General features: G+C 42.5%; 1 protein-coding gene across 10 annotated transcripts in view; it reads left to right on the top strand.

Moving 5' to 3' along the window:
* Window positions 1-22,004, top strand: part of tnr (tenascin R (restrictin, janusin)) — a 173,428-nt gene extending 151,424 nt beyond the window's left edge. For all 10 annotated transcript variants that reach the window (XM_053883868.1, XM_053883865.1, XM_053883862.1 and 7 more), the window contains 7 exons: window positions 1,299-1,429; window positions 3,146-3,278; window positions 4,056-4,207; window positions 4,278-4,374; window positions 12,377-12,538; window positions 12,931-13,094; window positions 17,153-22,004. In XM_053883868.1, coding sequence (XP_053739843.1) covers window positions 1,299-1,429; window positions 3,146-3,278; window positions 4,056-4,207; window positions 4,278-4,374; window positions 12,377-12,538; window positions 12,931-13,094; window positions 17,153-17,269 — 956 coding nt within the window. In that variant the 3' untranslated portion in view covers window positions 17,270-22,004. The remainder of the gene's footprint in view (window positions 1-1,298; window positions 1,430-3,145; window positions 3,279-4,055; window positions 4,208-4,277; window positions 4,375-12,376; window positions 12,539-12,930; window positions 13,095-17,152) is intronic.
* Window positions 22,005-22,026: the final 22 nt, after the last annotated feature.

Raw genomic sequence — 22,026 nt, 5'->3', positions numbered from 1 at the left:
TCTCTGCACAGTCTCTCACCCTTGGCATCACGTACTGACAGCTTGTAGACGTGGAAGCGTTGCACGTTCCATGGACTCACTTGTCTCTGCTTCTATGCGACGTTTGAAAGGAAGGGTTGGCGTTTGTGAACTCTCATTGTTACTTTGCTTACAATGTTACTTGGCCTATGTAGCACCGTATGTGGCCATGTGCCCTGTTAGTACTGTGAGGAAATGACATGTGGTAACATGAAATTGAGAATGCAAAGTGAAACACCTTAGTTGAAAAGCGTCAATATATGACGTGTTATGAGTTAGAGTGTGTTGTTTGTTCTGGGCTCCTCTTTAGTTTTGTTCTATCTGGTCTGGTGCTGCTCACCTTAGTTGCCCTTCTTTGACAAACCAGGGTTGAGCTGACTCTCTTATGTTTTGGGATTTGTTGAACAAGAGAGACGCTGTGGTTCTTTGAAGCGGTTGACAGAGACATTTGCTGCGCATTTGTCGCTGCACTGCAAATATTCATCGGCAATTATCCTCGTTCATTTTCCTCTCTTCCTGTTTGATATTGGTTTTCTTATCCCCGATGTTGTTTCATGTTCAAGAGAGACAGGAGTCAGTTCAACACCACTTCAGATATATCAGTGGGGCCCACCGACGGAGGGTCCTGTCAAACTAATCTGCTCTTTTCCTCCATACCAGGGTGAAGTGAATACATGCCCAAAGGGGCTGCATAGTGGTTGTAACTGGTTTTTAACATGCATTTTTTATGGTTTTTCAAATGAAATATTTTGCATCACTGCTAACCAACGCAACTTTTTTGGATGCCTTGTGCCTGTCCTGCACTGCCTGAACGCCTCACCTGAGAGACATTAGCTTTACACCTGGTAGCTCTGGCACAGTGGAGCTCTGGATTCAGGACCAACCACATGACCAGTCTAGACACACAGAAAGTATGATGGCTTTTACATGTATCTGAAACCATTTTATTGATGTTGCAAAACTGGACGTGGTTCAAACATGCAATGAATGGATTGGTTTTGGCTTAACAGGACAGGCAATAGAGGGTTTACGTCCCGAAGCTAAATCTCAGGCTCCATTCTTTCCTCACACTTGAACAACACCCCTTACTCTCCCAAATCTAGGGAAGGATCTGGCCTCCAACCCTTCTTTGGGACCCATCATCCAGGCAACTACTCCTTTCATAGGTGGATTGGTACTCTGCCAATTCTTCACTTTCCTTTGTTGTTGTCTGGAGCAGGAAGTTATTTTTCTGTTGTCTACTGCAGAAACAAACTTCAACAGTTTCCTCTCCTTGACAGCCATGGACGCTCCGCTCAACCTGACAGCTAGCGAAGTGAACCACCGCAGCGCTCTCATCTCCTGGCAGCCACCAGTCGCTGAAATTGACAACTACATGCTCACCTACAAGTCCGCCGACGGCAGCAGAAAAGTAGGAACTTGACTCTGCGCTTTAACTTTATTTGTCTTTGTGATTTCCGCACCGCTATCAAAAGGTCAAGCGTTTTCCGCGCCTGCCTTACGCGATCATATATTTTTATATATATAAATATCCTGATGAATATTCATGAGAATGTGTCAGCAGTATAATCCGTGATTATGAAAATGAGAGTCTGCAGCTCTTGTTCGGTGGAAGATGCTCTTGGTGCAACCTATATTTAATAACATATTCAATAATTCATTCCAACCTCAATATCCTTCAGTTAACCCAGGCAACTTTTTGCATTTTTTTTGCTGGGACTCAACTCTATAAAAGAAACATTCGAAGAAAGTTTTTATTATTAATGGTTTTCAGCAAGTGGGCCGCAGGAATGAAAAACAAATATTGGAAACAGAATGAGGGTTTTCTAATGTTGTGTAACTGAAAACAAAGGTGCACAAGTAAGCTCCCAATATTACTGGTTTTCCGCCCCGGAAATCTAATGGATCTGAGCGCTGACCCTGCATGTTGTCCTCAATTAGATGTCACTCATGGTCAAAAAATGCAAGTCTCACCTCTGATGTCAGGTACCAGTTTGTGTTATTTAGGACACAAAAATGAACACAGTGAACAATTCATTTATCTGTTCAATGTTAATTGTATCCTGATAAAATCCCTCAACAAGGTATATAAACCATTTGGACGCCAGAAAACATGGGAATTTGCTGAAACTATTTTGGTCATTGATTGTGATGCATATTCTATTTTAAAAAACCTAAAAAAAAAACAGTAATGAAGTCAAGTGAGGTGCGGATTATTGCTACTTTTAATAATATATTCATGTCACAGAAGCATAAATAGGGATCTTCTTGATCACCCTCCCTGGTTATACCTGTCCACCTTTGTCTCCTCCATCAACCTCACTGGTTTTACATCAGTTACTGAAGCATTCAAAGTAGCTCAAGCATGTTTGTGAACATAAACCAAACTGACTCTTGCGTCGTCTTGGCAAGTCAGTGTAACATTGAAGCTATGTAATGCACTTGCTCATTTGTAATACAGTTAAAAGAGATCTTTTCCTTCCAATATGTTTTGGCTTCTGTTTGGAATGTTTCCATTGGGATGTGGAATCGTATCTTGACCCTGGAGCGAGCAGGGAAATGTCCACAGAGACCCAGAGACACCATTTACCAGCTGCTACCCTGCATAATTCACACGGACACATTGGCCTGGAATGTGTGGATTTATTCCCTAAACTTGTTTAATATTTAATCCCGGCTTGTTCATTTTTCATGTGGATCTGAAAAAACAGAAACGGAGAGTTTGCTGAATCACAGCAATGGAAGTAACACCCTGTTCTTTGCACAATATAAACACTGCAGATACTTCCTTTTCTTCTACGGTCGGAGGGGAGCGCAACTTTGTATTTATGTATGCTGCGAAAATGATCTTCCATTTGTGAAGAGATGGTTTTGTGAAAGTACAAAGGTTTTTTTTCAGCATCATTATGTTCTATTATGTTCTTAAATTCACTTCTCATTTGCTGTGTCATCATTTAAAATGAGAATTTCCTCTCACATTCAAAAACAAGAAGGTGGTCTGCAGTAAATTTGATTTCATTTAAAAAAACAAGACAAAAGATGATGAAGTAAATTTCCCTTCAATCTGTCCATGATTGAATATGCAGTTGCGCTGAGGTTTTTTTTTTGTCTGGTGTTTTTTGGGAAGGAGTTGATTTTAGATGCCGAAGACACGTGGATCCGTCTGGAAGGCCTGGGCGAAATCACAGAGTACACTGTGAAGCTGCAGGCAGCGCGAGGACTTGACACCAGCGCCGTCGTCTCCACCACCTTCACCACAGGTGCACTTTCTATTTTCGACCGTCCCACGTCAATTTACACAAAAGTCTCCTCAGTTGAAGAAACCTGCAGCACCTGAGGGTCAGAAGGTCGCTGACCAAGTTGACAACTTAATTTGACACATGAGGTCAATCCCGAGGAGAAATTTTACTTCATGAGAAATGAATGGAAAAGACGATTTGCATGAGGACACTTGCATCTCATCTAATCTAATCTAACCTGGACCTTTCTTTTAAGAGTGGCACGGTTCACTCACCTCGTGCTAGAGTAATGAACTTGGGTCACTTTTCAAACACACAGTTATGTTGATGTAGATTTTACTGGGTCATTCTACTGACCGGCTCTTTATTTCCTTACCATGTCGCTGCTTTTAGAAACTGGATAACATTGAGTGAAGCAGCGGATAAACAGCAGTCACCTTCAGAAGCAAGAACCTATCATAGTCTGTTTGCATTGACCCAGTTAGCTGAAGGTCTCTTTCACTGCAGGCCACATATAAAAACATATAAAAGTGTGTCTGCAACAAAACACACAACAGAAATGAATAGAATGGTTCAATAAGACTCTTGAATGTTTGCATTTGATGTAATATTCTGCTACTTTAGCACCAACATTGATCTGTCTGTCTGTCTGTCTGTGTGTGTCTGTCTGTCTGTCTGTCTGTCTGTCTGTCTGTCTGTCTCCATCCATCCATCCATCCATCCATCCATCCATCCATCCATCCATCCATCCATCCATCCATCCATCCATCCATCCACTGAGCCTGTGCTTGTCTCCAGGGAGTCGCCTGTTCGCGACGCCTCAGAACTGCGCCCAGCACCTGCTTAATGGAGAAACCATGAGTGGCGTCTACACCATCTACATCAACAGAGACCCCAGCCAGGGGATTCAAGTCTACTGTGACATGACAACCGATGACGGAGGCTGGATTGTGAGTCACTCGCTCCTCAAGAACTATGTGTCTGGTCCAGTTCCTTCTTAAGATTAGTTTTTGTCACCAGGTCTTCCAGCGACGTCAGAACGGCTTAACAGACTTTTCCAGAAAGTGGAGCGACTACAGGGTCGGCTTTGGAAACTTGGAGGATGAGTTCTGGCTTGGTAAGGAAGCCATGATTGAAGTCCACCTCGAGTAACTTGTTTCTTTCCTTGCATGAAAAGTCGCATCACATTACTAAGCTCAGTAGGGGGTGCTAAAATATAATGCCCCACATGACTGAACAGAGGTACTCATTTTAGAGGTCCATAAAATCGAGCTGTGAAAAGTTAATTTTCCCATTATTACAGATTCCTAAACAGGCACGTCGACCACTAGAAGCTTTTCCCTGCAGGAGAAAAGTGCCCTTTCTTTCTTCATTCTTCAGTTCTTGAGGAAAAATATCACTCACACTTTCTTATCAATTCCGCACCTAATATATGATTAATAATAATCAATAATATAGAAATATAATAAGACTAATTCTGTGAATAATTTCCACAATATCGACCTAGATTCCCAAAAAAGAATTTTCAATTAACCTGTAAAATTCACATTATTATTTTGAAGTTATTTGTGTAAATCAGAGAACAGAGTTCAGACTTGCCTCTTAAACAAAGCAGACGTTGTAAATTGTGGCCCGCCCTTTCTAGCTTTTCCTCGTAGCAACGTCCGCATGCTGGATTGATACTTGCCCTCGCTTTAAACCCAAACAAACCAGTGTTTCTGTGAAGGAGAATGTGTTGCGATGATCGTGAAGGCTGCATCGCTCGCAGTAACTGCGCACTCGCTCCCTGATTTAATGGTCCGATCAATACACGGCCAAACCTTCTGTTTGCTTTGAATGGATACATCTACTTTATGGCAGGAAAAGATGTTTCTAATGTCTTCGGAGGGCAATAAAATGTCAGTGAGTTTCTTTTGCGTGAAGATGGAGAACCCTGCTGAGAAATATTTCTGCCGTCTTTCCCTCCTTCGCACTGTCGCTGCGATTGATACCTGGAGTTCTTCAAAAGCTTCTGTCCTTTGAAAATTGCTTCATAATTGTAATGGCAGGAAAAGATCCCTTGCTGTTTTTGACATTTCATTATGTCCTTATTTATTGGTTTCAATGGCAGATAACTTTTACCCTCATCAAGGAAATACATCTTGGATTTGACTGCAAACATGGCGAACCTTTGCAACCTGTTTTGAATTGCTTGTTGTAGCCATGTAACTGAGGCTCATTTGGAGAACAAGCATGCGCAGCTCGATCTTAGGATGCATCACAATATCATCAGCACAATAGCTGGAGATGTTCCCTCTTAATCCCTTTTGGTAGCTTGGTTTAAATACACTTTGCAGTGGAGTGGTCTTAAGCTGAGCATGAAATCAGCTTTAGTGCTTGTTTACAACACCTCAGGGAGGATGTGTGAATGTAAAGCTTTATCATTTTATCACAGCGGGGAATGTTGGCGCTACAGTGCTTTCATCGTGTTTAACGTTGCTGGAGTCGTGGAGCTGCTGCTTTGTTTCTGGAAATTAGCCTTCTAAACAGGAGAGGAATCACAACATCTCAGCTGCTTGGGATGTGTGGCAAGGTGTGAGTCTTGAGAAGAAGGTGCTGTATGCGCTGTCTACGGCAGGTGTGGGATACATCGCAGGGTTCGATGGTGAACGTGCGATTCCGGATTAACCGATTGTCTGTGTCAGTGCTTATTTAACTACACGTTTAACACTCAGCCAGCATGTGAGGTGCCTCAAAAATGAACTCAGTTATGGTGAGTTAAACCTGAACAGTTCCCTGGATGCTTTGCAGCTAGGTCAACGAATCATTGTGGTCAATCAGATGGCTCAAAATCAAGCCTTGACACGTCAGACCATTGAAATTACAAGTGTTTATTCACATTAAAGCACTCAATTGTGCCGTTTTCCCTCATAAGTACAACCCCAGACAGCTCTCTAGCGCCCCCCGAGGCTCCGCCTCCACTGACCGACTCAACAGAGAGTTGGCCGAGGTGAAGACACAGTGTTTGAGCGCTTTAATGTCAATAAAACCCATGTCATTTCACCGGTCAGATGTGATGCTCTCATTTAAATGTCGACCCCTAGTGGTGTTCTAGTTTTTCGCTGCATGAGAAAATTGCCTTTTCGCTTGAGCACACCCTTTTTTTAAATTTTAAATAGAAAAAAAGTTACTTTCTTTTTCCTCCCACTCCTCATCGTACATGAGTGGCGGACAAATGGCTCTCTGACCTGCAGCCGCAGCTAAATTGGCCACATTAGCGCCGCTAACAATGTTGCGACTGGTTCAATGTAACTAGTTTTGGGAAAGGCGATTGTGAGTCGAGAAGTTCCAAATATATTGGTCCAATTTCTGCGTGAAGGTAATGATACATTTGAGCTCAGCGACGCTTGAGAAGTTCAATTGTTTTGCTGCTCTTTGGAAGTGGAGCTATATCAAAAAACAACCGTGGTGTTGGCCACTTGGAAAATATCTGTAGCCTTCCTGCTCCCAGCGAAATATTTCATCGGGAAAAAAAGAAGAGTGGCGCTCCTACAAGATTTCCTCTGACCTGTTTCCTTCAGCTGAATCAGCAATAATCTTGCCCCTCTCCTCCTCTGGACAAATAGAACATCAGGTCACCTCTTTCTCGAAGGTCTGGCTTTACTTTTTAGACGGCCTCCGCATCTCCCCCCCGTCCCCCTATCCCTGCCAGCCTTTCTTCCCTCTGACACTTTCCTCTCTGTATAAAAGCAGCTTAATGTCACCTCGGGGTGTTGAGCTACTCTTTGCTCCTGTAAGAGCTACGCCACATGGGGCCGGATGAAAAGTGAGCGCGGAACATGAAGCATCCGTGTGCAAAATGTAGCAATAGCAGCATGTGTCCTCTCAAAATAGGTGTTGTTGTGCGAGGTATTGTGTGGGAAACATGGCTGCAGGGTTGAATGAGGTCGGCGATCTCACAGTTTGACTCTTTGGATTCACTTGAATGTGTCATTGTTAGGTAAATGGTTTGACCTTGTTGAAGTATATTCTGGGAGTCAAGTTGCCTCCAGTGGTTCTGCTCCTTTCATGGCTATGGTGGTTATGGATATTCCTATTTCCATATTGAGCAAAAGGCTTCCTATCACTTTGCACAAGCTCCGGATGCAGTGTTGGTAGCCAATAGAGAAGGTTTTGAGGAAAAAGTGGGATATCAAACGTACCAGATCAAATATGCTTCTGTGGTTTCCTCCTGGCGCTGCAGTTTCTGTGCTCACCCGAACATTTGGTGATTTCAGAATTGAGTGGTGATCTGTCTAACTGTGTGTCAGTTTCACAGCTGTAGATGCTCAGCTGCTCTTCATTTGCATCCTGGTTATGTTAGAATTGGTTTTACGGTTTAACAATTACTTTTAAAACCCGGCTTTGCATGGCCATGAGCCATATGAGGGGAGTGTCCATCATAGAGACATGTCTGTTGCTGGTGTGAGTTGCCGAAGTGGTACTGCTCATAGTACAGTGGTACCTCGGCTTTCGAAGGTCTCGGACTTTGACCAAATCGGAGTTCAAACAAAAACTTTTGAGATTTTTTGCTTCGGATTTCGAACGAATATCCAGAACTCGAATGCCCCCCAAAAAAACATAATAACTTTGTTATTGTGTATAACGCAGCCTCTGTATGCAGACGCGTCCCGTTAGCTACATTTACTGACTGTTTTTTCTTCATATTGAGGTGTAAAACCTTTCCTGTCTCCACACTGGACCGTGGTAGAGTGTCACAGGGGAGGTGCTCGCTCTCCACACCTCCGAGGCTGGAGCGCTCACTCCAGGGTTTGATGTCCTGTTGTGGGCTGGAGCTGGGACAGGGATGAGGCGAGTCTGGGACAGAGCGTGACTTGGTTTATGACTTTGTCACAGCCAAACTGCACAGAAGCGCACATTCAGAGCTGGACACGCACCGGGCACCTCTTCACTTCTGGAGAGACGTCACTCACTCTGCAACCCCTCCCACATGCAGCGGCCACACACATAGAGGAACAGCGCACCTGCAGCAGACACTCTACATTCACTCCTACAAAAGACTGTTTTAAGGCTTGGAACGCATTATTGCTTTTTCCATTCATTGTAATAAACTACGTGTATAGCCTGACTCCACACAAACACGATCAATGCCGGGCAGGAAACGGTCTGATTGCTGTCTGGGCGGACAACATCAACAGCAACGCGAATCGCTACATGTGATAACTTGCGTGTTTTTGCCTTTATTAGGCTGATAGACATCTGATTTTATTGACTGACAGATTTACTTAAATGAATACTCTACAGCAACTGTTTTCACTGCCTCGATCTGAGCAAGGAAGAAAGACGCTGAAGATTACCAGATTATTAATGGATCATTTTTGATGTCTGGATCTGTACTTCACTGTTAAAAATGTTCTTGATCGTCTGTAATCTCTATCACTTAGTCCAACGTGTTGTAAGAGTAGCGTGAATAAATCCAAACGCAGCTTGTGTCTGCTATTTCCTTGTAAAATAAACGTGATAACTCTCTTACGTGTTTAGTTTGGGCTGTAAAATGCCACATTCTGTTACAGCCGTGGCGGCGGTCCGTCATCCGTTAATATCTGAGGTGACGATGACTTGTAGTTTTAAGAAGTGACGGAGAAATAAGGTGCTCAAGCCGTAAATAGCTTCCCAAAACCGCAGTGTCTACTGGCTGATGACAACCTCCTTGAGACGTGCTTTGTCTGAGGCACAGAGGTGCAAGGCTGCACAGCAGGGGGCGTATGGAACTCAGGCCACCTGAGACAGAATCCTAAGTGTGAAAAGCCCTATAAATACAGGCAGCGAGCCAAATGTGGCCCCGGGCCGCACCAAGTCAGACCTACGGTACAACAGCCATATTTTCATGATAGTCTCTCAGGCGTTTTATAGCAAGTCTGTGCAGCTCACTCCTGGGTATAACCCACAAAAGACCTCTAAAAATAGGCACCACTCAGTCGTCAAACAAAAGTCTTTTCAAAGAAATCATGCCTCCAGAGCTTTGTTGAGCTATTTCAGGAGCGGTATTTCCAGGGCACTTCGTGTTCCCTCCTTTTACTTTAAATGACTGTAACACATGTCATGTCTTTAAAGCTTGAAGTATGAAACGCTTCTCTGATGTTGCCAAATGTTCTCTCTTATCTGACTGTTTTCAAAGCTCCTCAGACCAACAAGTTGTTTTTAAGTCTTTGTAGTGTCCTCAAACATTTAGTTCTCTGGGCACTTAAAAAGCAACTAGTTTAAAAAGTGTTTCAAAATTTCTCTGAGCATTGAACATCCTGTAAATGTAGATTTATTACAACATGGAGGAGGTTTTCAGTTTGTTTGGAAAAGTATGTTGCTGGAATCAAGACATTCCACCTGCAAACCAAAACACGACCCTCTGGAGAAAATGTATATATAAAATTAAAAAAGAATAAGATTTAAAATATATAATGAAAAATTCTATGCTGAAATATTATACCCTTGGAAAGGAATAACCACTGAATGATTTTGTGTGGAGTGTGGATTTTTCAAGAAATATTTTATTTGTTAATTTCAATGAGATGATTGAAAATAAAATTCAAATAATCACGACTTTAGTCAACGTTTTGTGGGTCAAAAAAAAGATTCAAAATACAGATGTTTTTTTTAATTGGCTATAGCTACAAAGAGTCATGATAACATTTTTAAAATGTAGATTAATATATTTAAATTAATTTACTCAAAATAGGGTCATTGAATTAGCTGTCAATGAACATTCATTTTTTATTATCATTGAATTAAAGGTGTGCATAATTTACAGAATATATGTCACTTCTTTAAACCCAAGTGTGGCTGGCTTTTTCTTGCTATTTGGGGTTTGAAAAAAGGAACTGACAAAGGAAGGGTAATGAACTTTGTGCCGCTATGTCGGTAAAGGAAGTTGCTTTTGTAAAACAGTAGTGTGGCGAATAGGTCTGTTTTTTTAAACACTATGTTCCTTGGTGCTGAAAGGTGAAAAAAAAACTGAAATACTTTGAAGTATTACTTAGTAATGCTTGCTTTTTTCACAAAAGGCATCAAGTCTCCCATGTTAAATATACGTTCAACAACTGCATGTTGGCAGAAGAAATGAGGCATGATTTTCCTGTCAGGAAATAAGGGAACGCTACAGCACAGCTGCCATTATTTCCAGCAACCTTTTTTTTTGTTTTTGGCAAACGTAGCTCACATTTCCAGTGAAATTGAATGGAGTAACACAGATGGTCACACCTCCAACAGCCACCAGACGCCCACTTCACTCTCCACCAGCGGCATGTTTAACAGCCGTCCGGAGGGTCCGGCCTTTATGAGTCTTGCTACTTCTACACGACAATCTACGGCGCAGCGTGACACTGTCAACATGCCCAACTGCCCAGCGTTGTAAAAGAAAAATAATGGAATTAAGCTTTCATCATTATCGGTTATAGTTTGAAAATGGGCGGTTTTATGGCTGATGCAGGGCAATGGACTCCTGCCGAGCCCAGAATGGGTTTTTCATGATGGAATAACGGAGAGAAATCATTGCAGCTGCGATCATTATCTTGTCCTCGCCTCCTCCCCCTCCTCTGTTTTATTCCTCCTCATGTTTCTGAATAAGTGTCGGTAATGGGCAGATGATATTATTAGTCGTATAATATTACAGGACTATAACAGTGGGTCGCTTTTAATCACTTCACATTTGGAGGGAGTTGTGAGCTGCTATTCATCTGCTGAAGGTTGCAGCTATCACCCAGGCTGGATGGTATTACGGCTTGTAATTAACAGTAAGGACTCTTTTGTGATCTGACATGTCGCACCCTGGGGTCGGAGCATGAACGTGATGGCTCTTTTACACGGGGCGCTTCAGGTAGGCTGCGTGCCTTCCCGGCTTGTTGGCGTTTGTCAGCAGCAGAGAAGTTATTTCTCACCTGGAATGCTCTCTCAGGACGCCAGCAGCTGATGGGTCTGTCGGAGGCTGCGCAGAGATGCTATCTGCAAGAGAAGAAAGCACCGATCTGTCACGTCACGTGGAGCTTATCACCTGCCAGGGGTTCAAACATGCCTCAACATTGGAGATTGAGAGGAAGGCAGTGTATCTGAAATGAGATATGAGGTGTTCTGTCGATAAATAGATATCCAGGACCGGCTGCGGTTCAGGTCCAAAGAACTGCCGCGCAAACACTATCTAACAAAGAAGATGAGATTCTAGACATTTGCATTATATTATTATCTTACAAATCATGTGAAAAGATAGCGCTGGCCAGATTACTGTACACTTGTTGCTGTCATGCTTTGCATCGCCATGTGTCCACCAGAACTGAAGCTTTTGCACCGGATTAAGTACGACAGCAAAGGTATAAAATGTCACTTGAGTATGAAACCATTCACCATGGTCCAGACTTTGATATGATATGAGAATATGTGACAATGTGGTTACCAGAATAAAAATCGGTCATCTTGTTTTCAGTTTAACAGAAATATGATTTATATATTGTTACATTAGCAATGAAATGATCTTGTCTCTCTAGATAAACTATGTGTAAAACCAGTCACTACATCTGGTTTCCTCCTCCTAAATGTGGAATTGATGACAGGAAGGCGCTCATTGCTTAATATTTAATACATGTTGCAGTTGCAAGGAATTTTTGGTTTATAACTTCAGTGCTTCTAAAGCAATAATAATTCCAGACACCGCCGCCATCTTGTGACGTAAGTGGAGTGTCCAGCGCTGGAAACAAGAAGCTGGGAAGCGAGGGAGTTGTGAGCAACATCAGTGAAGATTTTGTCAATATTTCAATGGTTTTTCAGGACGAAAATCTGGTTTATATAAACAATAGACTTATGACTCTTATTAACGCCAATACGAATGATGACTTGTGCTTGTCGAAGATGACGGGTCTGACTCTGCGGAGTGAGTGATGGACATCCATTGGTGGTGTGGTTTGAAAACCAGTTTCAGGCGAACTTTCAGGTGCACAGCAGCGAAATCCTCGCTGTGTGGTGCCTCTGACGCCGATTGTTGTCCTCTAGTGAGTGAAAAGAGTGGAACTTATCATCAAATATCAGCCACGAATGAACGTTTTTTCATTAAAATCCAAGATGATGACTGTGTAATAATGATCGTTTTTGACCTCCAGGTCTGGACAATATCCAGAGAATCGCAGCTCAGGGTCGATATGAGCTGAGGATCGACATGAAGGACGGGCAGGAAGCAGTGTTCGCCAACTACGACAAATTCTCCATCGGAGACTCCAGAAACCTCTACAAGCTGCGCATAGGCGACTACAACGGCACCGCAGGTGTGTTGGCTTTCAGTCTGGAGCGCATGTGGAGCGGCCTTCTGAGCCAACGGCTCGAGTGGAATAAAGTTCAATTAACAGCGAAAACTTATTATTTAAGGATTAAAGTCTGCGTTGTAATCTGTCAAGCTGTGCCGTCCCTCCATCTTCTTTCTCTCCTCACCATATGTTCTCCTCCGTCTCGTCTTGTCTCCATAATTTCCCTCTCTCATCCTTTCTGCTCACAGTCTGTCAACACAGCCATATGCCAGAATCACCTGTCATCCCTTCACGATACAATTATAATCCCTCTTCCTGAGTCTCAGCTGCAGGACTCTGATTCCTGTCCTCTGGTGTCACGACTCACCGTCCACACATGGTTTCAGTCACTGCCATATATGCTCTGTGCTCAGGTGACTCTCTGAGCTACCACCAGGGGAGGCCCTTCTCCACGAAAGACCGAGACAACGACATCGCCGTCACCAACTGTGCCTTGTCCTACAAGGGCGCCTGGTGGTACAAGAACTGCCACCGCGCCAACCTCAACGGCAAATACGGGGAGTCCAGACACAGTCAGGTCAGTGGTCCAAACAGCCGACCGAAGACTAGTTTGAAGCATCTGAAAAGTTGGAAAAAAAACTGTGTTTATTCAACTGAAAACTCACTGGAGGAAACACATATGCATGAGTTTGAGAGGGGTCACTGTGATGTATTATTTTGCCGTTGTGAACTTAAAGTGAAGTTCATGTTTCTTCCTCCAGGAGCTTCATGATCTTTTGTTACTTTCAGCTCTGTGGGGTTTGTCTGCACACATGATGATAGCCAGCAGCGCAGAGTTAGATATGGCAACCTGAACTATGAGCTTTTTGCTGTGAGATATTGTTCTGTTTGGTCAGTAAAATCATTTCGGATCTTCCCCCTGCTGCTCTACAATAACTTCTTATCTGAGTAAAGCCTGCTTCACTTGTCCTCCACTCACATTGACATCTGCTCACTTAAATCCATTCTCCTAGAGGCCTCGATTTGGAATTTCTGTCACTTCGTTTTTTTGAGAATTTGGAAACAGCCGCTTTTATTTATCCAGTGGGAATCCTGGTGCACAACAGCGGAATTGACGCCCTTAGTTTGTCTTCAAGTGCCGCGACGGGAGGCCAGTTTTGACATGCAACATTAAGTCTCTCCTCCAAAGGGAAACTCCAAATTAAACCAAAACACAAATCAAGTTTTGACCTTTCTAGAGCTTCAATATATCCATTAAATTGTGGTGCTGAAAATGTCTTAGTACAGATCATTTCTCCTACCTATAGTACCAGATGAAAAAGTTATTTTTAAGCTTCCACCTGGTTACATAAAAATGCCTATTTTGACGACTGTTCAGTCCAGTGTAGGGGAAAATAAGAATTGATACGGCAGCACTTTATTCATCTGACTCATCCCTGATCTTGCCGAGGTGGAGTTGTTCTCCTCAGGAGGATTCAGGACTCAGATGTTGCTGTGCTTTTCACCCGTGAAGGTGTTGATTAAAATCTGCACTGTAACGTCTCCAGCCGCTGCTACAGCCTTACGTGTGAGGAAAAACACGACTCTGCGTTCTGTCCTCCAGCCTCTTCATACTGTACTGCCGTCGAAGAGAATGCGAAACATTTAATTTCTCCGAAAACTGTGAGAGAATATTAATTATGGAGGCCCTGTGGTGTTGGAGGCGCTGGAGTTGCTGAGCAACATACATTATAGCAAAGAGGCGTCTCGATAGTTTTGCATAGAAAATGAATCCCAACAAAGATTACATGAGGAATTTTCATTGTGGCAAAAATGACTTGGATAATTGAGCTGGTGACAGTTGAAGTGTGACGTCCTTGCTACGCAAGTTCAGAGTTAGCTCACTCTATTAGCTGAATGGATGCCAGGTTCTGAGCTGGTGAGGAACCCATTCACTCTGGTACAAAGGATCAGCAGCAAGCTTTATTCAGCCCAAGGTCGATAGCAGACGGATCAGGCCAACAGGCAAACAAGCTCAAGGAGGTTTTTAGAATCCAGGTCACAAGCACGAGGGTCAACGGCACCATATTAGCAGTCCAAACCAGGTAGGTATCCAGACAGGATGGAAGAAGACGGGGGGTGTCAAGAGGTCACGATCAGAATTTAAGATTCCGGCTGGCAGACAAAAGCAGACTGGGAAATTAGGCCTGGCTGATGTGGCAAACACCGTAGTCCATGAACTATGAAGGAACAAGTGTAAGAATATCTGCTCTCAGAGCAGAATATGAGAATAAAAAAGAAGCAGGGTGTGGTGGAAGATACAGCTCATTCATGCCATCGTAATAATAATATCATCTCATTCAAATAGAATTATTAAAATACAAGAGAATACCAGAAAAAACTAAGTCTCGGGGGAAAAAAACAATTCACATGAAGGCCATTAATATAGTTACTAAGATTCTGTGTCACCTGTGGGAAAAGGAACAGTTTCAGAGCTACATGAAGTGGCTTTTATTTCTTTATACATTTTTATTGAACTACAAAACAGGATGTGTGTGGAAAAAGTGACCATCACAGTACATGAAGAATTTGGCAACCTTCTTACCAAAACTCAGTCCATAGAAGGAAAATGCTGCGCTGATGATAAATAAAGATTAGATGAGGTTATCTGTTTGCACAGATACGCAGCTCGAACTGCTTTAAATAGTTGAGCTGCTCCTTCAAAAAATGATGTCTGACCACATCTGCATCTGGTGTCCACCCATGAAGCTATCATGAAGGAACGTAGCCTCTAGCATGTTTAATGAGGCGGGTGGTCATAATGTTATGGCCAGTCATTGTGGAATACAGATCCAGGTCCTGTTTACACTGAAACACGGTGCAGTCTTCGGTTTTCAGAGGATTAAAAGCTCATGAACAATGGAAGACCAAATCGTCTCTCACCTGACAGGTGAACGGCGTCAGCAGACAAATTCAACTCTTCTGCAGCCTCAGAGCACAAATCTAAATTGTTCTGAAAAGCCTTCTTTTTGTTGTGTTCTATTTTCCTAATGCAGCCACTTCCTGTTGACTTCACCGGCTGCTTCAGTCAGAGTTGCAGAAATGCATAGAGATAGGGAGATTAACAGATGCAGCACAACATGTTTGTGTGCTGAAAGCTTTAGACGCTGGCTCTTGTTTTTTTGGTGGCGTCCGCAGCTTCACGGTAACCACTGGCCGTGCGGACAGTTTCACAAAGAAAGGTCAACCATGCTAGAGGAGCTGATATGCTCTTCATGAGAAGAGAGTGCTCAGCACGGACGTATCACTCCTCATCAGTGAGCAGACTGACGCTGGCGCTCCGATGATGCTGCGCCAGATGTCCACGTGGGACTCAACTTAAAGGATATTGATCGAGCCACGCTGTCAGCGTCATCTGCCGTCAACTGAGCAGCTTCAGCCGGATTCGGTTCATGTCCTGCCAGGTGCTTGTTTGAGTGCAGAATTACTCTCTCACTTATCAAGAGCCTGAGCCTGACACCTGTGCAGTTTAGCCTCTCTCTCTCTCTCTCGTGTTCATTTGCATCTCTGTTGACCACAAAAAGTAACTCTGAAGCATGACGTCTGCAACTTTTGGTGTGTGTGTACATATATATATATATATATATATAATTAGGATTTTCATATAAAGGACTTTTTATAACAACAGTAATAAATAAATAAAATAAATAATAAATAAAAGGACTGAGACAGCGCCTACCTTTCGCCACATAATTTGTCATCTTTAAAACGCTGTAAATAATTGAAATAAAAAACAATTCCATGACTAAAGAATTAAGAATTTTAATACATTATACAATATATTATTATACATTATATAAATAAAATGTGAAACTCGTTTTACGAAGTTTCTTCCAAGGAGGCGTGTCAGGCGTCGATGGAGGTTGTTCATGGTTTCCAGGTCAGTTGAAGCAGTGAGGACCCACTCTGGCTGGGGAATGTCTCGGTGTTTGAGTGGTGCTGCTGTCCAAATGCTGGTTCATTAGCATGTCACTCCATGTTTCGTCAGAGCTCAGCAGGTGGCGCTCTCTGTAAAAACAATGTGAGGTTACATTGAAGTAGTTGTTCATTGCTTAAGATTATGGAGCCGAAAGCGCAATCTAGTGGTTTCTAAAATGAGGACACTGTTTTATAAACCTTGTCCGCTCAGTGCAAGTCTTCACATATGTAAAATATCGATACATTTCAAATTAAATGATTTTGTTGTATCATGAGTTCGCAGTTCAGGTCGCACTGCGGTAAAATGTCAGTTTGAACTCTGGGGTTTGTTGGCTTCAACTTGGCGAGCCGTCACTCACCTTTGGACTCGGGTCACGTCATGTGGCATCGAGTCACTGATCTGATGACTCAACGTGGACGCATCAATGAAGAATTGACTTTGGACTTGACTGGGATTACCCTGTCTTGACTCAAGTCCCGATGCTAAGACTCAGGCTTACTTGTTATTTGCCAAACATTGACTGTCTCAGTCGCTATTTTTTTACTGCAGTCAAGTCAATGTGGGATTCATCTGAACGTAAGCAAACCAAAGAAACTCTCCGCCCTCCTGCCTGGAGGGATTTGCGACTCACAAGTTGTGACATTGACGCTAGAAGTGACTTGTTCTTGCTCTTGCAGGGGATCAACTGGTACCACTGGAAAGGACATGAGTTCTCCATTCCCTTCGTAGAGATGAAGATGAGGCCGTTCAACTTCCGCAGCATCAGCAGCAAGAGGAGGCGGTCTGCTGAATAAGCCCCTCCCCCTGACTCCGCCTTCTCCACCCAGCTGCCGGTCGTAGAGGAACTGAGCTCTGACCATGTTTGCTGAGCCGCGACGCTGGTCATGACTAAAAGAGACTAATATTTCCAAACACTGACGTAAACAACGCTAATGTAAAAAGACGCCGGAGCTCAGTTCTTCTCTGCTTCCGTGCAGCTTTAGTCGTCTTTTCCTGCTGTTCTTCTTCCCACAAGTTAGAAGACACTGTATGTAATTTATGAAACCTTTTGAATGACAACTGTTGGCTGTAAAAAAAAAGGCAAACAGACGCTTTTTTTTCCTGTAAGTCTGCGATTTGCCTTTTTCCCTGGAGATGCTCCCTCATACCCGGGAGCATAAAAGCTTATCTGATAGAGAGTAGTACGACTTTTAACAGAAATCTGCTGTTTATGCCCTTAAATAAACCCTCGACTGTAAGATATATATATTTTTATAACTGATATTGTGGCGAAAATCCATCTGTTTAGTATAATTTGTTTGCCTTGTTTAGGAGCTTTTATGATGCTCTTGTAAACATTGACAATAACATCTGTTATTTGACGCGAATTCACACAAAAAGTCAGCGCACCAGCAAAAGCTTCATCCATTACTTTCATGTTTGTGTCCAATTAATGCATTGAATTACCAGTCGTCGATATTTATATTGTTCTTGTTGCTGAACTAATGTTTGCACTGAGCCAGAACAGAGCAGTGTTCCGGAGGGGAATGCATCCATGTCTGGGAAAAAAAAAAGGACCCAAAGTTAGTGCTGTCAATCTGCTGGAATCTGAAACAGTGAGGCTGTTTGGTTGGGCGTGTCTCAGAATATCAAGCTGAGAGTGTAGTACTTTGCTTCCGCGGTCACATTACAAAAATATATTTTTAGTAATTCGTATTTTAAAAAATGTATGTAAATGTTATAAAAAATAATTCTGTATCATTTTTTTAAATAATAATACATTTAAAAATTGGCATCATAAGTCTGAAACCTTATTTAAGTTCAATCTGTACACATGAGCCTCAATGGTGGTGAACTCTCACACTAGATTTATTACCCTCAATAAACTGCTTATTCATATGTGTATTTGCCGCATATTACGTGTATTATGTACATTATAAAGTGTTAGCCTAATTCAGTCTGAGCAAGACCTCGGAATATTTGTCAAAAATTCACTCTAAAAACACCATATTGACCTAATATTAGCCATAAATAAACAAGTCATTGGTTTATCAATAGTGTGTTCCCCAATCTAAAGTGTTACCGAAGTCTTTGTGATAGAAACTACACAGAACAACAATGTCCACCAGTGCCGCCTCATTTACCACAGATCACAATATCTAATATGGAATTATTGCACTGAAGAATATAAATTCATCAGTATTATTTACACATCTTTTTCTGTAACTACTTGAAATTCTTCTCTTAAAGTCTCAGCCCTTAAAAAAGCAGATATTGAGGTGGAAAACAGTTGTTTGCAAAGTTATTTTTTTCCAAACGTGACTGCATTCCCTCTCCATTCCAAAACTACTGTTGTATATTAATAATATTTATTTATTTATTTATGTAGACGTTTTTTGGCGTTCTGTTATTTAGTTCTTGCTTGCAGAGATTGCGACGATTTCAAAGACAGCTGAGAACAACATCCCATGCGATGCTCAGAAGAAGTATTGGTGCAGACAATAATGAAGTTTTACTTTGGTGAAGTGATGGATTGTAATTCAGCGCGCGCGCGTGTCAATCCCCTCTCATACACTGTGATCACTGAATTGACAGCGGAGCGAAGTCGTGGCGGTATTTGGGCTCGGTCACGCTTCAGGGGACGAGAACAAAAGCAGCAGATGGAGCGAAGCCAAGTCTTCCTCCGACTCGCGCTGCTGCCGAAGCTCCCGGTGAAACGACACAATCAGCAAACGCGGCCGAGGCTTCATTCTTCATGTAGCTGTGCTGTAATCTGCAGCCGTGAGCGATGCTGCAGCTGCACTTCGCTGCGACTTCCTCATTTCCTGTTTTACAGACCGGCGACAATCTCTTCTGGCTTTAAATGAAAACCAAATAATCGTGGAGATCTGATCGGAATGTTTCCATCGCTGCAAGCAACCGCTCTCACTCATCATTCCCACGTCTCTTTAACCAGCAGGACTCATATTTGTATTGTTTTTTTTTCCCTCTCTAGAGCTCCCAGTGACAGATTAGTCTAAACTAGAGGTAGGCGATGTATTTCCTGCTTCAGAAACTGACTCATAATCGACCCACTCCACTGCAGCGTTCCGGACAGTGAGTACAGAAGAGTTTCCTCCCATCAGACCTGTGTTATTAGGTGAAAACAGTGAGGGTCCACTTCCTGTTTATTGTCCTAAGGGCCTCAGCAGATCAATGCAAGTGAAGAGAAAGGAGCTGCTTTAAAACTGGATTCAGAATCTTCTCCCTTCCTCCATCTCACCCTGTCCTCTGCTTCCCCTTCCCTCAAACCTACAAACCTCATGTCCTCCTTCACCACCTCCATAAACCTCCTCTTTGGCCTTCCTCTCCACCTTCTGCCTGGCAGTTCCAACCTCAACATCTTCCTACTAATGTACTGGCTCTGTCTCCTCTGTACATGTCCAAACCATCTCCATCTAGCCTCTCTGACTTTGTCTCCTAAACACCTGACATGTGCTGTCCTTCTGATCTACTGCTTCCTGATCCAATCCATCCTGGTCACTCCCAGAGAGAAGCTCAGCATCTTCATCTCTGTCACCTCCAGCTCTGCCTCCTGTCTTTTCCTCAGTGAAATGCATTCAGAATATAGTTCCAAAAAAACTCTTTCTGCTGAAAGGAAATCTAAAACCTGGACTATTACTATACTGTGCAGTATTGTGTCAAGACTAGCATAATATACTGAGACCTTCATAGTCATTTTTTCCCTCTGTCTAGTTCACATGAATCTATATCAAACCATGAAAGTCACAATTATTGACCACATTTATTATCAGTTAGTATTGACTTGGCTTGAAATGTGTATTTATCTTCATCATGTGGTCACTCTGAAACAGCCGTTTTTGAGAAGGTGGAGCTGCATTGAAGGTCCTGGCTGTGACTCCAGCTCCTTCACTCCGCAGATGTGTGTGTTCTCCCTGACCTTATTGCCCTTCTGCATAAAGGTGGTTAGATTCCTTGGTCACACTTCAGATCAGTGAACATTTATTACCCGAAATAAACTGCTTATTCATATCTGTATTAGCAGCAGTAGAAATTTTTAGTTATAAACTATGCATAAGTGTATGGTAAAGACTGACTAGATTTTACCCTGGAGTAGCCCACTCTTAAAACACTGTAATTATCAGGTAATAATCGTGAATGAGCAAGTCATTAGTTTATTAATAGATAATATGTGTTCCCATGTGTTCATTTTTATTCTCTTTTTGTTCCTTTTTTTATTATTTGAACGTAATTATTATGCTACTGCTCACATAATGCTGCACAACACATTTGTGGTCATGAAGAGCGTCTCATCCAAATTCCTGTCAGCATGAGTAGACTCCAACAAACTACAGCACTAATGTTTCCTCTATAATAAATTCAGCTCCTGCTTTTCAATGCCATGAACGTTCTTTTAGAGGAGTGAGACGCTTGTCATCGTTTTTGAACAAGCAGCGTCTGACTGAATGAAGTGTTGCAGACACAAACGTTGATGTATGGACTCAGCTGGAGAAAGAGATGGACTGTGTTCTTGAACGCAGAAACGGCTCGAGCAGTTTTCCCTAGAACGTCATGTCATTAAAGGATCATTCAAGTTGAACCCTTTGACTCGCAATACTATTAGTTTTTATTCTCCGACAGAAAATAGAAGCAGTCGTCTTCACTGGAATGAAAAAAAAAAACCTTGTTTTGGTGGTGTGCCAGCAGGGCGGCGATAATGTGACAATAATTATAATAATAACTACTGCATCATTATAATAAATGTATTTTGTATTTTCGCAATGATCTATCTATTGGCACGTAACTGGTGGTGCTATACTGCTGTCTGTGTTTAACAGCCTCATTTAAAGTCAGTCAGTAGGACTTTTTTCATCTGTATTTTCTCAACCTTTTTCGGTGCCCTTGAGCAAAGAGACCGGGTGGATGCTGTACGGAGAACTGGTCCTTGCTGGCTCAAATGAAACCATAATCTGTGATAGACCGTTTCATTTACCGATCGCGGGACATAGATCCAGACCTGTGGCTAAGACCATGAACCGGATGCTAAAACCTGAAGAACGTGAAGTGAAGTTCAAGCCGTCACTACTTGGTACGACATAGAAGTCTCCGCGCCGTTCAGTGTGGATCATGTTTTCATCACGACACAAACAGTCTGAATTCCATCAAGGTATTTCATCATACCGCTTCGCCGCGTCTCCAAACTGTTTCAAATCAACTTGAACTTGAATTTTCCTTCAACCATGACTGAAACCACCGTCGCCTCCACCATACTTCCTCCTGCTGCTGTTAACAACTTCAAAAGCGTCTCTCCATTTCACCTTTGTTTCCTTTGGCTGTAACTCTTTTCCGCTTCCCGCCATGTAAATGTAAACCAATCCATTACACGGACCGTGTGCATACAAAAAAAAAAGACGCCACATGCTGTAATGAAGGTTTTATTGTCGGATCTTACCGTCCACTTTAGCTCGGAAACATGTATTGTATATTTCCTTTTTTAATACATTTTCTACATATTAATAAAATATCCAGATAGTCTGAACTGTTGCTGTCGAGTTGGATTTGTGCGATTGTT

Source organism: Synchiropus splendidus, chromosome 13, assembly GCF_027744825.2.
Source record: "Synchiropus splendidus isolate RoL2022-P1 chromosome 13, RoL_Sspl_1.0, whole genome shotgun sequence".
Taxonomy (NCBI): Eukaryota; Metazoa; Chordata; class Actinopteri; order Syngnathiformes; family Callionymidae; genus Synchiropus; species Synchiropus splendidus.
This window is presented reverse-complemented; position numbering and strand designations above follow the sequence as displayed.